This window comes from Stegastes partitus, unplaced genomic scaffold (assembly GCF_000690725.1).
Source record: "Stegastes partitus isolate 25-593 unplaced genomic scaffold, Stegastes_partitus-1.0.2 Scaffold285, whole genome shotgun sequence".
NCBI classification, from domain to species: domain Eukaryota; kingdom Metazoa; phylum Chordata; class Actinopteri; family Pomacentridae; genus Stegastes; species Stegastes partitus.
The window spans coordinates 586,163-612,266 of record NW_007578016.1 but is presented as its reverse complement, the minus strand read 5'-3'; the positions used below and the strand labels follow the sequence as shown (position 1 = coordinate 612,266).

Genomic DNA, 26,104 nt, shown 5'->3' with positions numbered 1-26,104 from the left:
TGTGCTCCAATCGGCCTGAAATTTTACACACGTGCTCCGAGTCTCAGCCAGAGCTCGTTTCCACCCCGGCCAACACGCACGCCGCCGCGGCTCACCACTAAACAGGAAGTGGCTCGCAACTAGGCCACACTTGCTCCGATCTGCCCCAAACTCGACATGCTGGATCACAGTCCCGCCGTGCGCGAAGGTCGACAAGCGTAGGGCGAGGACCCGTCCATCGCCGCTTGCGGCTTTAATTGTTTTTGTTTTCTTTTTAACAACAGAATAGGAGGTAGGCTTAATTGCTTTCTTGCTAAGTTAGATGCAAATACCACTCTAATATCAGTGTCTTAACCATAAAACTGGCATTAGGACTCGATAAGCTTAGATTAGCATAAAGGTTTCAAACAGCACTAGGCACAGTAATCTCCTGCAAACTCCGCTAGTTCTTTGAGCAACTCATGAAGTGCAGCAGGTATTTGGCCTAATTAGGCAGCTGTTAAAGGACATTTCCCCTCATAAAACCACAATTTGTTGTCATACATTTAAATTTTTCTTTAAATTTAACAAACATGCTGACCCCTATACAAATCCTTTGTTGGTTGTGGTTTTAAATGTAGCATACTAATATGAAAGTGTTATCAATCTTCTTTTGCAATTTTAGCAAAAAAGCAAATAAACACATGAACCAAAATTTCATACGAAGGATTTAAAGGTCCAGTTTGTAGGACTTAAGAGAGAACATAAATTGAATATAATATTAATAACTATGTTTTTATTATTGTTTGATCATGTTACCAATAATTGTGTTTTTGTAAGCTTGAAATTAACTTCTATTATCTACAGAGGGTTCTACGTTGTGCTGCCACGTTTCTACAATAACCGAGAAGAGACTAATCTTTTATGTTTTGCTTTAAACTGGCAGCCCTTGTAGGTTCTTCTACAAATTTGGAAAGAGAGGGTTGAGGGAAGGGTATTTCATTGGGTGCTGCCTTTTCTGCAGCCTCACTAAATACCACTAGATACAACTACTAGATACCACTAAATCCTGCACACTGACCCTTTAGATGTGCGACCAAATCAGACATATACAAGTATTCTTTGTATTGATAACATAATGTTGAACCTGATCTCACACCTGACTGTTTTGTGATCCTGAAAATGAATTTAAAAAAAAAAAAATAATAATAATTTTAATGCATTTCCACTTACCATTGTACTCAGTTGAAGTGATGGACGAGGCTATGGAGCCGTTCTCCCAGTCTCGCTCCATGTTCCTGCTGGACGCCCTGCTCAGCAGGGGGAATGACTCCATAGAGCACACAGACCCAGCCCTAAAATACACACCGATACGTCAATCCAAAAACGACAAGGACCCACAAGACTAAAACAGATTACCAACTCATCTCTGTGTTTATACACAGGAATTCTCACCTGTGTGATTCTGCCCCTCCAGAGATGACACTGTCTGGCTCAGTCGCCAAAGACAGCGTAGAACCTCGATAACTGCAGCTCAGATCAGCTGAAAATGGAGACAGAAGGATTTAGCACCAATTACTTTTGTAAACAAGATAACATTGTTGTTTGCTCAGTTCCACAACTGATCTACTGTATTTTCAGAACAAGCAAAGACCCAAATTTATACTATAAAGTTAACTTTGAACAGTTCATAACCCTGTAACACGAATGACAGAATGACAGATTGATCAAAAGGAAGGCAGACTTGGCTGCTGTAAAAAGACTCATTGATCTTTCTAGCATTCAATCCATGGCTGACTTCCAGAGTTTGTTACATAAACTATCGTTATCAGCTGTGTGCGCTTGATATCACATCATGCAGAGCAGGTTAGAAGGTTCACCTCCCCTGCAGCCTGCTGCTGAGCCCTGGGCTTTGATCAACATGGACACCTTCAGAGAATTACCTGCACAACACACATGCACAGACTCAGAGGACGACACAGAGCACACGAGTGAACTGAACGCACACAGCAGTCTGTCACATTACGTACACAAGCACACAGATCTAAACACACAATACTGAAGGCAACATGAAGAACTAGATAGTGCAAGATGTTCTTACGGGTGGTGGATACTTTGGAGAGGCTGCTGGACTCTTCCCGGTGCAGTGATTTAGGCCTGTTCCTGCGGGATTTAGTCCGTGGGCGAGGTTTGACCAGGCCCTGCTCCTCCATGAGGGCTTGCTGCTTCCTCCGCAGGTATTCCTGTTTAATTAGCTCTCGCCGCGCCTTCTCTTCCTCCTTACGAATACGGTCCTCTTCTGCTTTACGCCTTTAACAAAGAGAAGGAGTTTTAACACAGATTTCCACTCTGCTACAAAAACAAACCCTTACACACACCTTAGCCTCCTCATTCGTGTTAGCGTGTGTGAAAACGTACCGAGCCTCATCGCGCTTGAGTTCGCTCTCGACCTCTTGCTGCTGTTTGCGTACTCTTGCCTCCTCAGCTTTGCGCTGCTGTTTAAGGAGGAAGGCCGCTCGACGTTTCGCCATTTCATCCTCTGCCTTCTCATCATCCTTGAAGATAAAAAAGATGATCTTGATATGCTGCATCACAAGTCACACACAGAAGCACGATGTAAATGCAAACATGTGGACTTTACCTTAAAGAAGAAGCCCAACACATTCTTCTGTTCTCCTTCTGCCATGCAGTCTGTAACGTCTGTGCTGCCATCCTCCAGTGGCTCCTTCACCCCCGACAAGTCAACCTCAATAAGTTGACCCTTAGCTCTAGCAGAGTCATCCCCACCAACAAACTCTTTCCCTGAGCTGACAGCTTTGAGCTCCTGGCGTTCTGCATCCTGTGACACAGAGTTGGATGTGCTGGAGATGACCGGTGGGTCCTGTGATTGGGGTTTGTCTGAGGAGCGCCCAGTTCCTTCTCCGCTGCTATCGTGGACTCTGAAGGTGGTGCTTCTCTGAACGTTTCTATCAGTTCTGGAGCTCTCGGCGATGCTCCCTGTCTCAGGCTCTCCAGCAGAAAGTGCGCAGTCTGAGGACGGGACGCTTAACTTCGACGCAGACGTCTTGCTGTGTTCTTTACTCTGTTTCCACTGAGAGGCTTTGCCGCGCTGGCTGGAGCTAAGCTTGGGAGGACGGCGAGCGGGGACAGAGTTTCTGCCGCTGATATCTACAAAGTGAACTGCATAAGATCTGGAGTCTGAGGTAGAGAGTTCTGGTTGCGCTGTGTTGGGGTTTGTGCTTGGGTCTGTTTGTACACAGTCTGGAGGGGAGACCACACTCTGCTTCGTCAGGTCTGGTTGTACAGGGTCTGGAGGGGAGACCACACTCTGCTTCATCAGCAGGTCTTGCTGGAAGGAGAGCTGCATCATCTGCTGCTGAATAGAACTGATAGCTTCATTAAGTAGATCTATGGAGCGGGAGCACTCGTTCAAGTCGGGTTCAGCCATGCTATCTTCAGACATGGCGTTCAACCTGTTGTCTCGGTTCATCTGTCCTCCGTGTGTTTGACCTGCTCTTGCCTGCACCTTCAGAGCATCAAGACAGGAATCATCCCTGCAGGACTGTGTCTTTGATTTACTCCTGTCAGCAGCTGTTACCTCTGAGGATTCCTGGGAGTGTTTCAGTGGTAAAGGAAGTGTATCACTCCTCCCTCCACCCTTCTTAACAATGTTCAAGAACGCAGCTTTCCCCAGCTTTAGTCTCTGCCTTGCCGATAAGGTTTCCATCTTCTTCTTCTGATACTCTATTGCACGTCTTTGCTCTTCTAGCTGCATGTGAAGTTGCAGCAGCTCTGAAGGCACAACTGGAGGACTCGCCATCATATTCTTCCCCAACACAGTGCTAGGCTCCTTCCCCAGCCAACCTGAGGTGGGTTCACTCCTCAGTTGCCAGGGAGGGCAGGGGGCAACCTCAGAGCCATCTGGTGTGGTCTTCTGGGAGCTGCTGGTGCTTGAGTATCCATCACGGAGGCCAAGTTTCAGGAGCTTTCTCTCTGCAAAGCTCGTCATCTTGACACTGGCACTGCCTGAAGCGCTGCAGCTGCTCGCCCAAGATATGGTGCTGGGGCAAGGGCTCGAACGTCCGCTGCCATCCTCCTTATCCTCCCGCTCGCTCACCTTCAAGTCTTCCCTCAGTTTGGCAGACTCCCCTTCTCCCTCCCCAAACTCAGCCAAGTCTCCCTCCTCTAAGAACCTCCCCCTTCCTCTCTTCAGCACCTCTTTAGTCAGCTCCATCTGATCGTCCTCCTCATCGTCTTCCTCAAGGTCTGCAATGTCAGAGTCAGAGTCATGCCCAGCCTCCAGCACAGTGGAGAAAGGACTGTGGCAGTCTGACTCTCCTGACAAATGAAGGAAAAAGCCTTGAGGCTGTTTCGTCACAGACTGAGAGATGCCAGTTGAGCCCTCTGTGGGTGGCCTGAGAGATGTAGGGACTGATTCTACCATCAGTGTGGGTGTGCAGACACTTCTGCTTGACTCAGCCACAGGGGATTTTCTCTGTGAGGTGCCTGGGACACTGATAGTTGCTTTCCTCGCACCTGCTGCTGGTCTAAAGCGACTTTCACCGCTCTCCTCCTGCTTGTTCAGGCTGATGCTCTTCTCTTTGGCCGGCTTAGGGACGGCGGGCATCAAAGGCTCTAGATAGTAGCTGTCTGCCTGGTGATCCAGAGTAAAGGGACCCGTGTCAAGGCGGGGAGAGCAAGAAGTATTGGGAACCCTGGAGGTGGAGGCTGCACTCTGTATTTCCAGCTCATCCTGCTCCATGTCACTCCCAATTCTTTTTCGAGAAAAGGCAGAAGGGTGGATGACGGCAACCAGTTCCTCCTCCTCTATTTCCTCTTCTTCGTCCTCTATGCGCATGTGACTGAGTAAGCTTTGACCACTGAGTCTGTGCTGAGACAGACCTGATCCCAGCATGTGTTTGGGGGTAATGCTCATGATGTTAGAGGCTAAGCTGTCTTTGCTGATGGAGCGAGCGAGGCTGATACTGTCGGCGTCGTCCTCTCTGGCAAAATGCAGAGCGTAGGGGGCTTGCTGGGATAAAGGTCTGAATGGGGTAGTGGGACAGAGAGATAAATATGAGTTAGGTGAGTTCAGTTATAAGAATTTGTCTGTTATATTCTTCTTTGCTGCTACAGAAATTGTGATGACTGTAATCCCGTTGCTCACCTCGCCCTTCTCTCCGGCCAAGCCAATATGGAGCCCTGATGTTGTCCATCTGCGAGAGAGTTGGACCTATTTCTCACCACTGTGTGGAGAAAATATGATCCAGATTAGAAACACTGCAACTGGATTTTTTTCAACAAGATAACCTTTGGGGAGGAACTCCCTAGATGGAATATTGCACAGGCAAAGTCTATTATTTTCAAAGGTTACAACCAAACTTTCATACAACTTAACAACTTCCATCACCACCACAGATCCAAATGTTCCTCCTGCTCTCAATCTTCCCTTTCTCAATTCTCCTGTATGTTTAGCTGAAGTTCAGCAACAGTGCCACAAATCAAACACTTTACATCAAATGTCTATAAATGAGTTCCTGCCCAGCACACCGGATGGTTCTCCTTTTCCACACCTCGCCTCATCTTCCTCTTTTCTCTCTCTCTATATCATCTCTCTCAGGGTCCCTTGGGGGTCTACTGACCACAGAAGCCATTATTCATCCTGAAACCTTCCTAACACTGCAATCATCATCCTGCTCCAAAATCCCTGGTTACTCCTCTACAATAAACAGTTAATCTCATTTGAAGCTGTGGTCCTTCCTCAAAAAAAGACCTTTATTTGTGACTTGAGGCAGCAGCAGCTGCAGAGCGTGAGTAAATATTTGCTTATATTACCTGAAGTGCTCTCCTCAACCACCTTCTGTTGTCTCTGTCTCAGGGGAAGTAAAGGGTGAGATGGGCTTGTTGAGCTTTGTTTAGTGCTGTAAGAGAAAGATGGAGAGATCTGGGTTTTGTCTTTGGAAACGTGCCACCACATGTGTAGCGCAAAGGTATTTATAATATGACAGCAGTGAGTATCATGAAAGTGCTTTGGTAATCTACAGTAAAAATAAGCAAAAAATACCAGATTTAAATGTATATCACATATAAAGGTGTTCAAACTTTTACGAACTAAAGTATGAGTACTAGGAATGTAATATGTAATTTCCTTAAGTTCTATACTCAACAATACGTTTTACATTACAAACACACAAATATGCAAATGGAAATTCTCAATAGACAGGTGGTGCCGTAAAACAATTCTATTATTGAAAAGCAGCATTAATGAGTAAATCAGCAACTTGAACATTAATCTGTGCTGCGTTTCTGTAAAGCTTCTACTACTGTATGATACCTGAGGTCAGGGCTCGGTGGCGTGGTCAAAACGTCTGCAGAGTTTGATGATGTCATGAAGCTTCGTTTGGTAACGTTAGAGATGGGCACATAGGATCGAGAACTTTTAGGCTGCAGCAACAGTCTCACTGTGAAAACAGCAGAAGGGGATACGACCCGTTAAAAGAGCGCCTCTAACACAGCAAAATGCTGCAGCTACAATTTAATACACAGTGGAGTGTATGCTGTACCATCTTTGACTTCCTGGAGATCCCTGGGCTGTACAAAGTCTGGCTTCACATTCTCAAACCACCAGAAAAGCTCAGCAATGAAGACCATGACATTATTCTGCAAGACATAATTAACCAGGTCAGGATTGATAGCAAGACGTGACAATAAAACACTCGAGTCTGTTTCTTTAAGTGAGGCTTTGTCATTTTCGCTGAATGGTATAGTGACAGAATAATGACAAGTTGAGTTTCTCTTCAGTTGCTTTAAAGACAAATTAACAGATTACTGGACTGTAGATAAACGGCACTACAAGAATAAAACTATGAACATCTCTCCTTGAAAAGCATGGTGTGCTCATTTCATGTTTTATGCAGTCTAACAGTTGCACAAGCAGAGTGATAATGTTGGCAAAGTGGCAGAGTAATGTGGGTTAAACTGCATTAAATATCTGATATTAGCTACCATTAGCCACTATAATCTTTTGGTTCCGCCAAACGAAGTAGCAGTGAAACCCATGAATATGCTGAAAGAGATATAAAATGTAAATGTATTCCAATAAAACTACAGCGGCAGTATTAGTTCAAACTATTTAAGCTTTGCAAATTTTACTTTAAAATCGCAATCAGGTAAGTGACAAAGAAAGAGTTTTTAGACTCACCTTTAGTACTGGTGCAGAGTACAGCAGGTCCTCAGGTTTCAAATAAAAACATTTGTTCAGGTACTCAGTAGAAAACTCACTCAGTAGCTGGATGTTGTATACACTGTCTGCTATGGAGGGAACCTCCTTCAGACAGATATCTGCATAGAACAGGACAACAATGGTCAATACATTCACACTAATACTGTGCATTATGATAGTTTAAATGTATATCAAGAGCTGTGAGCAGTTTGAGAGGTTTAAGACTGGATCTGGAAATCCTCTGATGGTCTCCTGACTCTAGCTTCAAACTTAACACCCAGACATAACAATTTCTTCTCAACCATCTCAGATTGGCCTGATTTTTTTATGGTATAAAATCTGGATATTCATGACGATATTTGGGAAATTGTAGCTTGATTTATCAAATACTGCCTAAGATTAAAAACATTTAAAAATGCCCCAATTTCAGCCCATTTTTGTCACACATTGAAATTTGAGGCTATGTTTGGGTGACAATATCTCAAGCACTATTAAAGATAGAAGTCTGATATTTTCACTGTTATTTCTGATCATGCTATTGATTCAGAATATTGGACCAGTATATTAAACAGTCTGATTATGGCTGAGTTCATATATGAAAATAATGAAGCCATCATGAAAAGTCCCATCTTTGGGCAAATATGAACAAAAACATGTATAATGCATTAATCAACTAGTCATATTTTCTGAACCATATGTAGTTGTATGTCACAATACAAAACAAAACATACAGAATATTTTTTATGTGAAATACTTGGTCACAAAAATGAGAAGAAAGGTACTGTTGTTAAACTTTCACAACTGATTGTGCATATATGACCTACTGTATTGCTGAAACAAACATTTTGGTAGATAGCCTAATCCAAGTAGAACGGAGTTTCATCATGGTTCTGCAAAGAAACTAGGAAAACATTTTTTTAATGTGAGTATATTTATCATTTTCAGTCCAACTTTGTAGGCATGAACCTTGGTTTGGAGAACACCTGTCATACAGTTTTGTGTAATTTCTTTTGCAGTTATCACTGTGACATGCAACTCCACATGGTTTAGAAAAGATTCCTAACAGACTTAAATTTTCTTTTTTGTTAATTGGTGCTCAAAGATGGGACTTTTTTCTTCTTCAAAGATTGACTTTTTTCAATGTAATACTTCACACATACCATTTCAAATTTCCATAGTTTATTTTACAAAAAGGTTTCAAGCAAATCTGAGATGGTCGAGCAGAAGGCCCCTGATAATTTGAGATGGAAAAACTTAATTGTATTTTTCCAAAATGTCCAACAATTCTGTTAAAGGATCATATAAAGTCTGGAGAAAGAGTGTTGGACTTTAGCTTCAGAAAGTGAAACGCTTTAGTATCCTGTAGCATTTTTTCGGTGGATCAAGTGACTCAGTGTAACTGTACCTTCCAGTCTGATGAGTTCTGGGCAATAGAAGTGGATCACAGCCAGCAGAGCAGTGCCGTCACACACATCCTTCAACAGGTCGTCCAACAGGGGGAAGTGCTGAAGTGTCCGACCCGACAGGTGATCTCTGCGGTAACGCACCTACACAGCAGGAGAGAGCCCAAATTTACAGTGTAAACAAACTTATCTAATCAAACACTGAGTCACATGCTCGCTTGTTACACATAAACACAACATTTCTCACTTTGTAAATTATTCTCTGCCTCTCTTTCACACAAATACTCTAGAGTAGGTGTAATTGGCATCTAGTGCATCATGGGTTTTATTTATGTGGTATCAGATCAGGGCAGGGGGAGTCTTTTAGTGTGGTCCCTTGAGCATTTGAACTCTCATGTGGTGTAATAATGTGTGTCATAATGACTGGAAACGATGGTTAGGTATGACAGTTTGAGTAAGGAGAAGGTGGGTTTAGTAACCGGTAGGTATGAAAGGGAAAAATAAAAAAAGGTCGGAATGAAATAAAGAAAACGTGAGTACATTACCACACGAGAGAACTCCACAGGCTCCAATAAGCAGTGGGCCAGAGCATGCATTATATCAGGCTGGTGAGGGAAGAAAGAAATGATCGGGAGGAAGTTAGTGATGAAGTGAGACAAGCCGTGAGTGGACGGGTAGAGCCATTCAAACACTGGGTTCCGTATAAGTTGCTTTATGGTGATGATGTGTTTGCTTATTTCAGCTCCAATGAATAGCAACAAAAAAGAAAGTACAGAGACGTGTGGATGTTTTGGAAAAAGCAGGTTATGAATGGAAAAGCTCAGCTGAAAATGAACAGAATTACTGAAGGGTTTCAATGTGAAAGCAAGCAAGCAGTGAAAACTTTATGAGCGTGGTGTTTCCTCCTTTGCCACTAGGGGGCACTGTGTCATCTTCACATTACTGCATTTATGCATCCAGAAAAAAAAGGCTTGTTTTTTTTTTTTTTATCTCTGGCTTTTTTCCCCTTAATCCTATTAGAGTTTATTTTTACCCTAGCTCTCCAATGTACCACCCCATCAAACACTGACCTACAACAACAACATACACATCAGACAGACACACAAACAGTCACACAGAAGATTGTAAGCAGTTGCACTTACAGGTACAAGCTTCCAGTACCATTTGGAGGGAGACTAGTATCCAAGAGGCACGAAGGGAAGGAATTTTGGGAGGAGGGGGAGATACAAACAGGAAGAGCAGCAGACAAGTCAAGGGTCAGATACAGCAACAAGGAATCAGATTATCTCCTGTTAGAGAGGAGACAGATCTGAGGGTAAAGATAAGTGGAAAGGATTAAAGTGAAAGAGTCAAGACAATCTAGTTATACAATAACAGGAAACTAACTAACAGCATAACCCTTTGAAAGATGACTGAAGAGGTAGTCCAATAAGACACTGTGCTAACACTGCTCTTCTGGCTCAGTTCGAGTCAACAGAATGGAGGGTTTCAAATTTGGAGGCACATCAAGGAGGCAGACGGAGAGACATGAGGCATTAGCTGCAGTTTGTATCAAACTCTGAACTCATTCTAGGACTCAGAGCTTCATTGGATCTGAACACATGATATACTTTTATGTCTAACACCCCACAACTTGAGATCACCACTTTATGTTTTCTATAGTATTAAAGCAATTAAGCTGTAACTGTTTGCACATTATGGGTGCATTGCAAACTGGAACTGCTAATAGCCAATTAAGCATACTTTTAATAGTGCCAGTTTCACAAAACACTAATGCCGATACCTGTGTAATCTTAAAAATGGGTTTGCAAAGTTGTAGCCCAGCAATAACAAGCTGATGGCAACATTATATTTCCCAAAGTCTCCAAATTACTGGAACTGTAGATTCAAAATATAGTGCATGATATGGCATACTTACTAAATCAAACTAGAGTAAAGAATAAAAATGGGAGTTACTAGTTGGGATTTAAGACAAAGGAACTTTTTTCACATCTATTCCATGAGACAGGTGCATAGGAGCAGGACCAGCAGGTCAAAACGTTTCAAACTGACTCCTGCACACGGTCTACCTCGCAAAAATACAAATACAATAATTTGCAACTTTCAGTGCTACATCTTCATCAGGCAAATGGTTTGTTACAAAGCCATCTTAATCTTAAGACTGCTACTCTCTGGAACAAACCATTTGCCTGATGAAGCTCTAGCAGCGGGAAAAAAAACAAACTGTGCAGGAGTGTGTTTGAGCTTTATAGTTATAAGTGGAGAGCCCGCACTGTCAGACTTTTTAAAACCTCTGACACAGGCTGTCCACACATGACCTCAAAAGCACACGTTAATCTGTGATCAGAAGGTGACGTGAGGATCACAATGCAAGCAGGAGCAGCGGATCTGACAGGTAATACACATAAGGATGAAATGCATGGTGTAACATTATAGCCAGAGGGACAACGGACGAAAGCAATACCATCACTAAAGAAAGACACGAGTCAACACAGAGGAAGCTTTTGTTGTGAGACACTGAGCGAAAGAGACAGAGTGTGAGACAAGGGGAAAGACCAAATCGTCACATTGTGTTTTACCTTCTGGTGGCTGGGAGAGTCAAGCAGATGCTGCTTCATTTTACACTCCTTTTCCATGATCTCCCTCATCTTAATGTTCACCTGAAGCAACAAAGATGCTGTGTCAGCGCAAAAACAAGAAGGCAAAAACCCCAGACAACTTTAACACCCATGTTTGGTTGTTACCTTGTTAATCCAAAAGACCATTGCATCTTCCAGGTCAAAAGGAAGTTCCTTGGAGGCACTGAAGTTTGAAAAGCGCTTGACACTGGACACCACCTTCTCTATGCTGATCATCTCCACTGTGTAGGCCATCATCAGGGAATCAATGAGGTGGATGTGGGAGCTCTGGTGGAACAGAGATTTTCAGCTGTCTGAGTTGTGGAAACAATGATTTGGTAGGCATTTTCAGTCTCATTTAGGTAATCCAAACCTGCTACTATTCCTACATTCCACATACACACTGATAATTTTAGAATCACAAGTCTGCTTTTAATAGACAGTCTGAAAAAAACTGATAAGTAATTGTTAGTTGGTGTTAGTTTACATGTAATCATGCTCTTCTGTCTCTCTTCCTGAGCTTGATATTATTCAGCTTGATATTATTCAAGCTCAGGTGCAAGCAAAACCAAGAACCACATTCATCTAACATTTTTTAAATTTCTGATCAAAACAGCTTAAACTGTTGCTTCTCAGCCAACTCGTGTCCTGTTGTGTTTCCACACCTGTGGGATACAACTAATACCTCACCAGAGTAGGATAATATTAAATGAAAAACGCTGAGCCTTTGGTTCATTTTGCCTCATTAATATTTTAGTTACAGACTCTAAAACCTGCAAAACAGTCACATTCACTGATGCATTATTTATTCCAGTGGTCTTGGCTCCCTTTTGACTTTGGAGAGGAAAGTCATTTTAGCCTGTTACCAGATGGTAAGTGTGGGTTTTCAGTTCACTAGGTTATACTACTGCAGAGAATGCACCCTAGTTTGTAGAAACATGAATGTTTCCTGGCTAACAATTATTACAGCAAGATTTTAACATCTTTTGGCTTGTTTGGGCAGTGAAACAAGCTATTAAACAATGCTGGCATCCAAAAATCATGATACAAAACAGTGTGATTAGCAAATTGCAAATGCTGCAATTGAGGTTAACGTCGTGCAACATGTCCACTTTGGTTTAAACTGTGTGTCAATGGTTTTACAAATGAATGGCCCCTTCTTTGTGTGGCAGCCACACTTTTGATGGCGTCTCACATGGTAACACTTCAGCACAATTTACATCAATGACACAATGAATATTAAGCTGAACTCTGACTTTAAAAATGATACAACAAACCAATAAGCACTCACATTATCTGTCAGGTAACAGGTCATTGTGTTTGGAAGCAGGCAATGTTTGGTGTGATTTTATAGCAGTTACAGCTGATAAAATACTAATCACAGAATCTGAAAGTATCTGAGAGTTGTCAAAACTTCGCTAAACTTGCTGTAAAAATTTAGGTTTCTTAAATCTAGACAACAAAGTGGTATCTGCATTTTAATGTCAATCATCAATACTGCTGCTTGGTTTTTAAATTGCTGCTTGAAGCTTTCTAGACAGTTGTGCTGCTTTCATCCTCAGACTGAAAGAGAAAATGGCTCGTCTCTCTCTCGATCTCTCTCTGCTGCTGAGTGGCTAACAGATCAGACAGTGTTTGCACGGGGAACCTGACAGGTATATGATTTTTTGAGACTGAACTTCAGCTTCCTAAAAATACTGATTTCAGCAAAACACCAGTAGATTATAAATAAATATCAGAAAAGGAATTGTGAAATGCAGAGGCAAAACTATCTACAGTGTAACTACAGCATCCCCTGGTGCTCGACTGGCTGACACATTCTATTTTCTAAGTTAATGTACAATGCAGTAATTAAATTGCTAATGCTGGTATTTAATTAGACATTTGGTATGACCAACCATTTTTATGGGGGACGAACTGAGATCCCGATCAGACACAGGAGTGTTGTCGGTCTCCAGGACATAGATGCCTTTCCTGGACAGGTTCTGGATGACAGACTGGTGGCTTTGGAGCGAGGCAGCCTGCTCAGCGTGAAGGATGAGTCCACACACACGGCAGTAGAGCTCTCCGGACAGCAGCAGGCGGATGATGGGGGGCTTGATGTGTTCCTGCTCATACTGGTCTGTATAGAAGGGGTCCCGCAGGTCTGCAGGGATGTGATCTGGAAAGAGGAAAGAGGGCAAGCATCCATGTATTGTTAAGTTATCTAATGTCTAATTGATGGGAGATTTTGTTTACTCATCAAAGGTGTATTAATCCACAAATCACGCATCCACACTCAAACTATTCTCGTACAGACACGTGTTCACCAGTGTCTCACCATGTTACATAACACAGAAGGTCCAAGTTGCAGATTTTCTAGGTATTAGACTGTCTAAGAAGAAACCAGTGCAAGAGCAAGGTGCTGAGACAAAGTCAATGGTTGAAAAGCATGCCAGGTAGAAGGCCTATAGGTGGACCTGAGGCTTTAAGCCAATGAGCTAACAGGACTTAGCGATGATGCATAATCTGACAGTGCTGTCCCAGCCACCACAGTGTTTTCCTGCTAGAGGACACAGACATGGGGAAGCTATTTTTATTTGCCTTCGACACGTTAATCCAAAGTTGAGGCCTGAAGCACTCCGGAAATGTAGCTTCCAGCATTGTCTGGATAGATTTCGGCATCAGGCAACATGGACACTGTTGATTCTTTTCAAGCAAGATACCAGCAATCAATATGATAAAGTTAACAGCTGGTGTGCATATCAGAAGTTTAAACTTAGGTTGATGGATATTTCTTTTGAAAATGTATTTAATATGACAGAATAATCTCTAAAATGAAGATTATTTAACAGCCTGGACTGTATTTTAGACGTTCTGTCCACCACACTAGTCTGGATTGATAAAAGTCGACTTTGCAGATACATTTCAGAGATGTAAATGCATGCCCAATCCACTCAACAAGCTTTATAGACACTTACAAGGCACAACATCAAAACCAGTAGGCTAGTATGGTGTAGGTCCCCTTCATACCACCAAAACAGCCCTGACATGTCTAGCCATGGACACAGGACATCTTGGAGATGTGGTGTCTCTCACTTGGCAGTGGGTCCTTTGGCTACTGTGGATCAAGCTTGTTCTAGCACATCCAGCACAGATGCTGGATCAGGTTTGGACGTGGGGAGTTTGGAGGCTGGGCCAACACCACGCCTTCTTGGTCTTGCTCCACAAGCCATTCCTGAGCAGGCCACTGAGCAGGACATTGCATAGCCCACTCCTGCTGAGGAGTGCTGTTGCCATTAAGGTTGTGCTTGATTGGCCACAACATTTAGGTGGGTGGTATATGTGAAAGCGACAACCACATGAGTGCCATGACTCAAGGTTTCCCAGCAGAACAGTTCATTGTAAGGAGATGATCAATTAAATTCACTTCACCTGTCAGTGATTTTAATGTTATAGCTGATCGCTGTACTCTTTCTTGCAGTTAGCCAGCTAAGAGGATCGATAGCACTCTCATATCTGTCCATTAAATATGAAACAGGAGCCAGGAGGTGGTTAGCTTAGCTTGACATAAGAACTGAAAGCGAAACAAAACAGCTAATCTGACTCTATCCAAAGTTTTAAAATGTCAGTCTGAGAACACATCTAAAGCTGAGTAAATAACAAGTTATATCTTGTTTGATTATTACAGGAAAATACAGTAGTGGCCAAGTACAGTGACTTCCTGGAGTCTCCATAATTGCCTTAGACTAAACCAGATATGAAGATATATGACAGGTTGATTTATTTTACCTGTGAAGAGCCAGGCTGCTTGCCCGTTTCCAGTGTTTATGCTAAGCTAAGCTAACTGTCTTTGCCTCCAGCTTTATAGTTAATGCTCATAAGAGGATGGTATTGATCTTATTTTCTAACTCTCAGCAGAAAGTGAGGAAGTGTACCCCCCAAAATGTCCAACTACTCCTTTGATAATAGAGCAGGCCTCATAGGCAGCAGGGTGCTGCTGCTTTCTCATTTACCGTTGCTATAAAACTGCAGTTGAGTCTGCAGACACTGACATTGTCTGTGTCTATCAAAGTCACAAGTCTCCAGGTCTCAACAGTGACAATGATGAATGAAATGCTGTCGTAAATGATTTGTATAGCCTCCAAAACAAAGACAATAGGAGAAGAGGATAAACAATTATACTTGCATCAATATTTAACAGCTCTGAAGGCATTAAAGTAGAAATAACAAAAGTATGCTTCCTCATTTTGCCATATTGACTGAGATAAAGAGACAAAACAAGTCATCCCTCAGTGGAAAGCACACACACAGCAGGCTTGGATAAGAACTACAGCACGCTGTGAAAACCTCAGCTGCATCTTTTACAACAGACTGCTTGCTTGGCACAGTCTACAAACAGGATCTATCTCACTCTCTGCTGATGTAGTGCTGCCATATGAGCACGACAATCCCAGATCGTGTGAGATAATGCTCATCGTACAACCTTCCACGTCTGATTTCATGTGTCTTGTTTTCCTCCAGCTCCTTAAACGCACCAATTTTTGCACTCTTGGTTCCTCAGCCTCAGCTGTCCCAGAAAGCCCCCTTGTCCTCCCTGGTTGCCGTGGTAATGGTGATGGGGAATGCCAGCATGGCCGGGGGAGGGGGCTGGGTTGTGTGTCTGTCCCATCTCCTGCTCATTGGATCGTTTTATGGTCTCTGACATCGGGAGGTGTATGTGTGCCGAGAAGAATTGGGGGGGGGCTCTCCTCGCTAATCCTAGCTGCTAATACTCCTTAGATATTTATTATCCACCTGATCCAAGCATTAAAACCCCCTCTGGTGTGCATATGTGAGTGTGTGTGTGGGCTATAAAGAGGAGGGGGTGCAGGGAAAGTCTTTGTTTCTATTCTTCCAGGCACAAGGTCAGACTGACCAGCAGAGATCTTGCTGCCAGTAAAGGCATAGCTGTCAAGAGTCTGGGCTCTGCAGGGCAAAGCTGCAACTATTGTCTCCAAAAGGACAGCCTAATGTAGAAGAGAAAGTATAGCCTTTAAGCCAATACACCCTTAGGTACCCTTGAAAGTCAGAAACAGTCAACCGAAAACAATGAAAGCACTGGAATCAATCTGCCAGGTTCTTTAGCTTAATCAAGTTCCCACTTTCTGTATGGCTACTGAGCAAGCACTCAGACATTTCAGTATAATTCATAACCACTGATCCATACTAGAAGCATCACATAGAGTGTGTTCACATTTGATTTTATGATTTATGGCACTAGCATGTCATTGCATAATGTCATACAGCTACTGTGCACAAGATCAACATTATCTGTAGTTGTGGCACAAAAGCCTGCATGTATTATTTACATCCCACAGTGAAGCGGGGCAAAATTATAAATTAGTAAATATTAGCTTATTGAGTATTGGCATACACCAGGGAATTTTGTTCAAGGTCAGTGATTTGGTGTGATTGTCCACAACAAACCAACATTTCATCAGCGTATACTTTAAAGCAAGATACATCACATTTCAAGACAGCCAAAATACATTTGAGCCAAGCAAGAGAAGTTTCATTGTTGTACGTCACTGCGACCCCCTTGGGGTTCCGCCACAAATGACATATTTCATGTGATTAGACCAGCACAGCACGTCTCAGACAGTTAGTTCATATTCATTTCTGACTCAAGCATATTCTTATATTTACGCGGATTGTATAAATTGTTTACTAGAGAAAATAGGACAGATTCTCTATGTGTGATTTGGCAGCTTTGAGCAAATTCTTAATGTTAGTGTGAGAATTCAGCAGCATTTTCTCCAGTAGTTAACGCTGCCATGAAAACAATTTAAAAAAAACAGTAATAAGCGCCATTAAGACCACGCTTATAATCATCTGGAGATAGTATCACTGTGAAAAATCACTCATTACTCAAGGAAGTCAATAACAGTTCAGTGATGAGTGGGAAAGTTATTCCAAAATCTACAGTGTTAAACTTAAAAACATATTGTGTTTATAACACAAGATATGGGGTTGTCTTGCTGTTTGGTCCAGATATGTAGCAAGGACTGAACTTTGACACGCACTTCAACTTTCTTCATCACAGTGCTCTTATTAAGTTTAAGGGATCCGTATCTTTGTATGTTCTTTTTCTGTTTATGTATTACATTGCCATTAGCCAAGGCTTTCATCAACAATCAAACATTTATGCTCTCAGATATCAATACTAGCATTGATATAAAAGATCCACGATTATATAACTACACAATGTACCACTGTACATTCTCAGTAAATAAACAGGCATTTATTTTTCTCTGTACTGAAGCTGAAAGTCACAGCCTGACAAAGCAAATATGGAACTAGCACTGATGTAAACAAACATGGCTGCTCATTTTTATGCAAACAGAAAACTAAGAGATGTATAGTGCAGAGTTTACTCCAGATGTCAAATTTAATGGAAACCCCAAAGAAGTACTATTAAATAATCTACGAGTACTTCACACTTGTATAATCAAATTATTTTTCCGAGGCAATTTTGAAAATAAGAGAAAAAAACTCCCTTGTTAGCATTTTGTAGAGTTAGAAAAAAAATTGCCAGTGGTCTTTTTTGTAATAGCATTTAGAAAAGGTTTTGATGTTTCTCCACAGGTCATTAATAAACATGTCATGAGTCTAAACAAACAGGCCGTGTTGAACAAAGACACAAGCCTTCAGGTCCAATCCCATTAAACACTTAAACATGTGACTGGCTGTGCTGACTTTCACACACAGCACAGTCCTCTGAGCGCTGCTGTGTTTGCGTGTTTGTTTGCAAACCAGGGATTGTATCACAGAAAACAAACAAGCACATCCTACCAATACATGTTGGATTATTTACTGTAGATAATACTGAACTAACAGGAACAGAAACTTTCTAAGTTGTCATAAATGATGTAATATTCTTATCACATTCTCAGGACAATATGTCTCTAAAAACAGACTATAATGCTCCAGTCAGTTTGGTGTCTCACAGTATCGCAGGATAACAACCAAAATCTTTAATTTCTTCCTGAATCTAAAGTCCACATCTGCTGTAGCACTACAGTATTGTGATGGTAACACTGAGTAGGAAGAGGAGAATCAGTATGACGTGATAAACCAAACCCCAGGTTAGGAGCGTCTCAAAGGCACCAGGCCTGACTAAGAGACAACAATTCGAGGAGTAGAGCTGAAGAACTGATTCTCACTGAAAGTCGCTTTTTCTTAGCAAACTGGCGAATTGCAAAAGCTGCAATCTAAGATATATATTTTGCAGCATGTCTGAGCCTGAATTTAAATGGTCAAGTCAATGGTTTTAAAAATCCTTGCTGTCCTGATATATGACAGTTACTCTTTTGATTGTGGTCTATGACACAGTGAATAATTAACTGACGCGTGACTTAAAATATATATATATATTTATATTGCAGATCCAATGGCAGTATCCACCAGGAAATTGCAATTAGATTTTTTCCAAAATATGCTAACAAATATAGAAAGGTATTAGAATAAGTCCTTTGTGGCAAGGTGCACAGATATGGTGAAGTATCAGAAGAGTGTCTGCACAGAACTGATTGAGAATAGATCAATTAATTAAAATATAGCATTACAGTAAAGTGTTATAAAGCACATTTAGATAAACAATCCATCATTTTAAGCAGAAATAGCAATATTCCATATAGCCAGCTTCTAAAATGCAATTGCAAGTGATATTAAACCCAATATAGTTTGATATTGGATTTAATCATCAATCCAAGAATGATTTATGGATTTAAAACATGACAGCTGAATCAGCTACCTGGGTAATCAATTTGCTGCTCAAGAGCAAGTTCGTCTACAAATATCTTGATAAATAATTCATTATTTAAGTCATTTTTTCAGTAAAATCTGAAACATTTCCTAATTTCAGCCTCTTAATTGGAAGGATTAGATGTTTCTTTGCCCAAACAACAAACTAATTGGCAGATAAACTGATAATTACAAGAATTTCTAATTGCAGGCTTCTGAAGTGTGCAAAGCTACTTGCACTGTAAGAACTCAAGGTGATAATAAAGCAAGTCACACAACACTGGTGCTGTTTATTCTATGAGGAAGGGCTGCAGTTAAAGCGAGAAATCAGTCACTTGATTAAAATACTCAGTAGGATTTCTGGCACACTGACGACAGAAGGAGCCAATCAGATTAAGGCAAGCAAGAAGCTTGATGAGGTGATGGTGGTGGTTTGGTGTTTATTATGGGCTCCGAATGTCAACACAGTGTTGAGTAACAGAGAAGTAAAGCTTTAACCAGCAAAACAGATCTAATGGTATTTACAACATCAATGCTAAAGCACTAAAATGCTCCAGCGTGATATCAGCGATGCTGAAATGCTGCATCACTGGTATAGGATGAAAGATTTTTAAAGTTTGGAAATCTTCACTTTGAAAACACTTTTTCATATTTCAATGCCTCTAAACATATTTGCAACAGAACATTTCCATTTTAATGGCAACGCAAGCAAGTTCCCATCTCAGAGGCAATTTACCGAGTCATCTACTGCAACACAGAAGACAGCACTGCAGGGAAGGAAACACTTAAACTACAGTATGTCTGACTCATAAAACAGATACGATAACAATGAGTTTTCCTTTTCTAAACGACTGCCTGTGTGTTTCCCTCGAAATGCACCACTGTCATAGTGATGATGAAGACCCAGAGACTTGCAGGGCTGCATGAACAGCACAGCTGACCTCCTGCTCACACTCCTCGGAGAGGAGCCAGTGAATGACACAAAAACCCACATTCGAGGAGTAATTTCCAGACATTTACTTACAGCCTGCCTATGTGGAGCAATCATTTTTAATGTTTTAGAAGACCTCATCAAAGCTGGCAAGGCTAGTGACCTGTGCATAAAAGACTGATCACGAAACGTCAGCCTAAGTCTTCACACACAAACATGAAGGTCTGGAGCTTCGTGGTAGGAAAATGTTCTCCTCAGAAACTTTGTTTACATATTTTACTGTAAAACAAAATGCACAACAAAGTGTGTGATCCTCTTTGTGAATGTTTTTATCATTGCAAACCAAACAATGACACATTTCTAAGTAAGTCTATCAACTACAGAACTATATAAATAAATCTATAACCACTTTAATACATGATAAGCTACATGGAAACTGCAGAGCTAGATATAACACATCCTGTTTGTCTTTGTGAATCAAATCACAATATACAATATTTTCAGATTGTAGACCACAGTTAACAAGTCTGATTATATTTATATTTATTTATTGACACCGATATGGTGTTGATAGTTTCCTGCATTGATAGATGGCATATTTAGACACCCTGACCTAAAAAGAAAAACCACTCAATAGACACAGACTATCTATTATTTTATGAGTGTGACTGTAGATGACCGGAGGCAGTCATCTATGAACTAAATTGATCTTGAGATCCGAGCTGCATGAAGACAAGGGTGACTAACATGAACAGTGCTCAAGTATATCGGCTTTTAACACCAATCCTCCACTATACAGCTGAAATTAATGCTTTTTTTTTCATTATCAACTAAATCTGTTGATTACTTTCTAGCTCTTTTGACATGATTGTGGTCCAGAAAATGTTGAAAAAATAGTCCAAAAAGCATCTCTGTCATAGCATCCTTAGGCCTACTCTTTTTGTGTGTGTGTCTAATTCAGTTTACTATCACATCTTCATCCAAACTGTTGCTGACTGACTGAATAATGGTGTACTAATTGTGTTGACATAATTTTTTTATCCCCTCATGTATAGTTCTAATTTATTCATTCGACTGCATTATTTACTCTTTTCACTGATGCTAAACTGATGTGATAGGCCTGAATCATAACATCTAATAGTACAAATACTGCAACACACTTGCCAGGCTTGGTGACTACGATATAAATAGGTGTTATGCAAAAAAATCTGTTATTATTTAGCACATTGATAAACACAGAAGCTTTATGAAGGTGTACTGTTTCTGCTGTCCAGGAAATTATGCCAGAAACTGTGTTATTTTTGAGGCTCATTTGATAGGATTCAAGGAGTCTGTTCATGCAACTACTGTATAGAGTCTATATTACACAGATATCATATGGGCTATAACTTAAAAATACTCTACATAGTCTCATAATCAGAGTCCAGTTTCATTAAGATAGATTTTGATTGTGACTGAGATCTACGGTGCAAAGAAACTGGCTTCCAAAAATATCTGGACATTCATAATAGTAGTGAGAGCCATAGTTGCCTGATCACTGATCAATAAAAAAATATATTTACCACAACACTGAAAAAATAGCTCCCACTGTAAATGAATTAAACTGTCATGCAAGCATGAAGATATCACTTTAAAAAGCTGTAACAGACTTCAGATATATGATTAAATTCATCTGTTGTGCAAATCCCATTCAAGATCACCTGCATTAGGACAAAGTGACATTGAATTGTGGATATGTTCATTGCTTTGTTCAAACAAAAAAACATGGCAGACCAAGAAACTGCTCAGCTTCCTCCACACCAGCAGAAAACATTTACGTCAGCAGTTCAACAGTTAGCATCATTATTTTCATGGGAAAATCCAGCAAGAAGCATCACAACATTTTTTTAAAAAGCCTAATTTAGAGAAAGAAAATAAGTTGGCAGGAGTCTCAAAGTCAGGCCCGGGATTGTTTTCTTAAAAATGACTTGCTGCTTATGTATCCCTACACATTACTGCTCGCTTTCCTTTCTCATTTCTCCGTAATCTCATTAACAAACCACAAATTATGACCCACGCTTTCATTTTGTGCTACCAATCAGCACATGTGTCTGATTTTTTCCTAGAAAACTAGCTTATTCAAGAGTGAACCTAAGTAATGTAACTTTTAGGAATAAAATCAGCCAGTATGTAGCTGTGTGACACAGTCAGACTGTTTTCTAAAGACCAATCTAAGGGATCTTTGTGACACTGACCCCAGAGTTCTGTTCATGTGCAGCTGATGTTTGCTCCAATAAATGAATGGAACAAATAAAAACACTGTAGTGAGGAAAAAAAAGGACATCATTCAAGGTCTCAGTGGTGCGAGACAAACTCAGAGAAAGCCTTACCTATACCATAGGCTTTGGCAAACAGCCAGCGGAGATTTGCGTCTATTTTGGCTCTTGCAGAGTCGTAGAGCTCCAGCGGTACAACCTGAGCCTCCATGCCTCCTCCTCCTCCACCACCACCACCACCACCACCATCATCATCTGCTGCTGCTGCTGCTGCTCTCCTCCAGGTGCTGTCCCTGCCAGCACTCACCTCCACATCCATCCTGCACACAGAGACACAGAAACATTACTGCTAGTAGCTGCCAACAGCATTACATCATCGATATTAAGAACAACAACCAAGGCCTGGCTCACTGACAGCACCTGCTCTGTGATGACATGAAGCACAACACACACACTCACCTTGTCTGACCTGCAGGTACATTAGGTGTCTGTGCTGTCAATCACTGTGGTTCCTGTGCCATGTCCATATGTATGCACTTTAAAAGCCCAATCAGCAGCCATTTATTTGCATGTTGTTGATTATGACCAGGTGGAAGTGAAATGAAGAGCTGCACTCCTGGACATAAATGAACTGTAAATGTAGTTTTATTGATCAAATAAAACATTAACGTATTTGACAGCCACTGGTGGGTGTTTTCCAGCTGGTCCAGGGTGTAAAGGATGACCAGTGGCTGACCTAACGTTAACCTAGCTCCGCTAAGTTCACTGTGATGACGGTGGGTTAGCTAGCTAAACTGCGCACACACACCTCGCATTTTAAGACGGCAAATGCAACAGAGACTCACCTCTAAGAGCACATTTGGGTCCTCGCCGCTGCTTTGTGTTTGATGTATTGTGTTAAAACGCCGACATGCTGGCCTGGCTTCAGCTAACGGTGAAATAACAGAGACTCCTCCCCGCCCAGCGACACAAATCTCCGGCCTCTCAGGATAAAGCTGCGGCTGGCGGCTGATGGTCGTTAATCCAATAATAAAAAATCTGATTGGCAACCATCCGGAAGTCTGTTTTCGAGGAAATTATTAATATCCCACGGCCGGCTGCTTCATACAGCGGCTGTCATCGCCTCTGACAGAGGACTAGCGGTGTCCTGTTGTAGGAGCCTGTCTCTATGGGGACGGACGGGTGTTACCTTCAGTCGGCTCGGCTGCAACACACCTGTCCGCCTGCTGGGGGCGCTGACGGTCCGCAGACAGGGACGGACAGCTCTGGACGGCTTTGTGGCAACACTATAATATACTGTACTAAACTAATAAACTACACTATAATATACTGTACTAAACTAATAAACTACACTATAATTCACTGTACTAAACTGTACTATTCTATTATGTACTGTACTATAGTATACCTGTGTTGTGCTGTACTATACTATACTATACTGTACTGTACTGTACTGTACTGTACTGTACTGTACTATTATGTACTGTACTATGCTATACTGAGCTATGCTGTAATATAACATTATGTTCTGTGCTATAGTATACTATGCTATGCTGTATTATACTATTATGTACTGTACTGTACTATACTGTGCTATGCTGTACTGTAATATTATGTACTGTACTATAGTATACTGTATTATGCTGTGCTGTACTATAGTAGTATGTACTGTACTATATTACAGTATACTGTACTATACTAGTATGTACTGTACTATATTATACTATACTAAACTATACTATACTATACTATACTATACTATACTATTATGTACTGTACTATGCTACACTATACTATGCTATGCTATACTATTCTATGAATTACTATATTATATTATACACTATATACTATACTAGTATAGCAGTGAAGTGCCATATTGTATGTTACAAAATGTGAAATGATTGATAACGCTCACAAAACATGTTGCTTTGTGAGTCATGCATTAAGGTAGACTGAAGAAATGCAAACCTATTCAAGTATGAAGGAGGCAGTGGTGGGTATTCAGTTTAAGAAACCGTTTGAAATCTCGCTACTTGACCTCTCTTCGTAATTGGGTTGTTTGTATTTTGCAGAAGGAAGAGAAGCCAGATATCACAGAAACTCCTGTTGCTCTCCTCACCACCAGAACAGATACCTACAATCCCCAGAGCATCTGTGTTGTATCTGACTGTAAGGGCCTCTTAATTATGCATTTTTATTATTTTGAAGCAAAATTTGTCTGTTGTCAGAAGAAGAAAATTTGTTTTGGGGATTTTCTGAAACCAAAACTAAGGCCCATTTGATTGATTTCACAGCATAGCATCATGATTATATGGATATAAAATGATGACAGATTAATGTTCTGCTATTGGCATGTTCAGCCAGATGCTGGAATGAGTTTTCACTGTTGTATCTGATTGTTATTTATGCAGTAGGTGTGTCAAGCTCTGATAATGATTGTTTAGGCCGAGAAAAGGCAATGTCAGAATGTCATAAATGTGTTTATATTGACACATTTCTCTGTAGACAGCAGTGTAGGTATAAACTATGCTCAGTGAGAGGGATGTGAAATATTCAACTGTAGTTTAAAAGTCAATATTTTAAGCTCTGATCATAATTGTTTATGCCTTGTAAAATATAAACAAGTTAAACTGTGACAGTGAAGTTTATCAGTATTTTTTTATAAACTACTTGCTAAACATTTGCTATGTTTTAAATACACACTTATCTTTTTTTAACATACAGTACATCATGTTGATGCACCTGAACACATCCTCCGTGATGCTTCCTGGACTGTTTCAACATCACACTCCGTCACCCAGGCGACCCCGTGAGATCAGGCCCAGGATGTGTCCAGGTGATGCAGCGCCACCTACAGGTATCTAAAATATTGTGAAATGTTTGTCAAGTTACAGGTGATAATGTCACTAAGGTCTGAAACGTGTCAGATTAATGCTATAAACAAAAATGTTCCGGTTTTTCTGAGTGTAAATGTAATGTCATATTCTGCTGAACTGTGAAGCAGTTATGATCCAACAATCAGCTGAAGGAGCAAATCAGAAGCTGCTTGTTCTTGAACATGTTTGTTCTCCTCACCTGCCTTATTGGCTTTCTTTCCCCATTGGGCCTTTGTTTTTTTTTCAGAATAGAGCAGGGCCTCCTTGTTATTCACCTCCTGCTCTTTTCCTTATGGCCTCAGATTTTTATGTGTGAAAAAAATAAAAATAAAATTCATTCTCGAAGTGGGTCGATATGCAATTTTCAAAATATGACCTTGAAAAGTACTTGTTATATCAAACTAAAATTTCTCAAACATCTTAATAAATATTCATATTTTAAGTTTGTGAGATATTTTCATTCCAACATAGCCTCAAGTTTCAATGCACAAAAAAATGTGGGCAAAGCAGTATTTGATATATCAATCTAAAATGAAATCCATATTTTCTCCTGAAACTTAATGCAAATCAGAGATTGTCAAGCAGAAATTGTTGTAAAAGTTGCATGATTTGAGATGGAATAACCCAAATGTGTAAAATGGCCATTATCTACAGTTCTAAATCTGTTTTAATAATCCATCAGAGACCACTCAACAGTATGACTAAATATATTATTGAAATGTACCACTGTTGGTCTTTATTTCATTTCACAGAACAGTAAAAACAGGTTAAAGTTAAACAAGTGACATGTTTGAAGACTGAATATGAATCTTGACATGTCTAGTGTTTCCCGAATACCAACAATTGCAGTGTTGTAGCACTTTATATGAACCATTTCATTCATATCCAAATTTACAATGCACACATAGGCAGATGGAGTTATTTTCAACTATGTAATACTGTATTGAATATGTCACATTTTTAATATTCAGTACACTAAATTTGCAATATTTAAATGTAATTTTGGATAGGGGTGGTTTGAAAGAGCGTATTAAAGAGGTAGGAGTGGAGGTAAAGCATTACACTGTAAGGAGCAGG

General features: G+C 40.8%; 1 protein-coding gene across 1 annotated transcript; it reads right to left on the bottom strand.

The window, feature by feature from the left end:
- Positions 1–1,191: 1,191 nt before the first annotated feature.
- LOC103358002 (calmodulin-regulated spectrin-associated protein 1-B-like) lies at positions 1,192–23,267 on the bottom strand (the record flags this gene model as incomplete). Its single annotated transcript, XM_008282788.1, has 19 exons — positions 22,997–23,267; positions 22,266–22,471; positions 13,100–13,362; positions 11,328–11,489; positions 11,163–11,243; positions 9,726–9,758; positions 8,586–8,727; positions 7,160–7,299; positions 6,522–6,618; positions 6,293–6,419; positions 5,818–5,879; positions 5,126–5,210; positions 3,859–5,003; positions 2,600–3,822; positions 2,377–2,513; positions 2,060–2,268; positions 1,839–1,901; positions 1,414–1,501; positions 1,192–1,313 (listed from the first exon to the last, which is right to left on the bottom strand). Coding segments are annotated over exons 2-19 (4,384 nt in total), but the record flags the coding sequence as incomplete, so codon positions are not given.
- Positions 23,268–26,104: the final 2,837 nt, after the last annotated feature.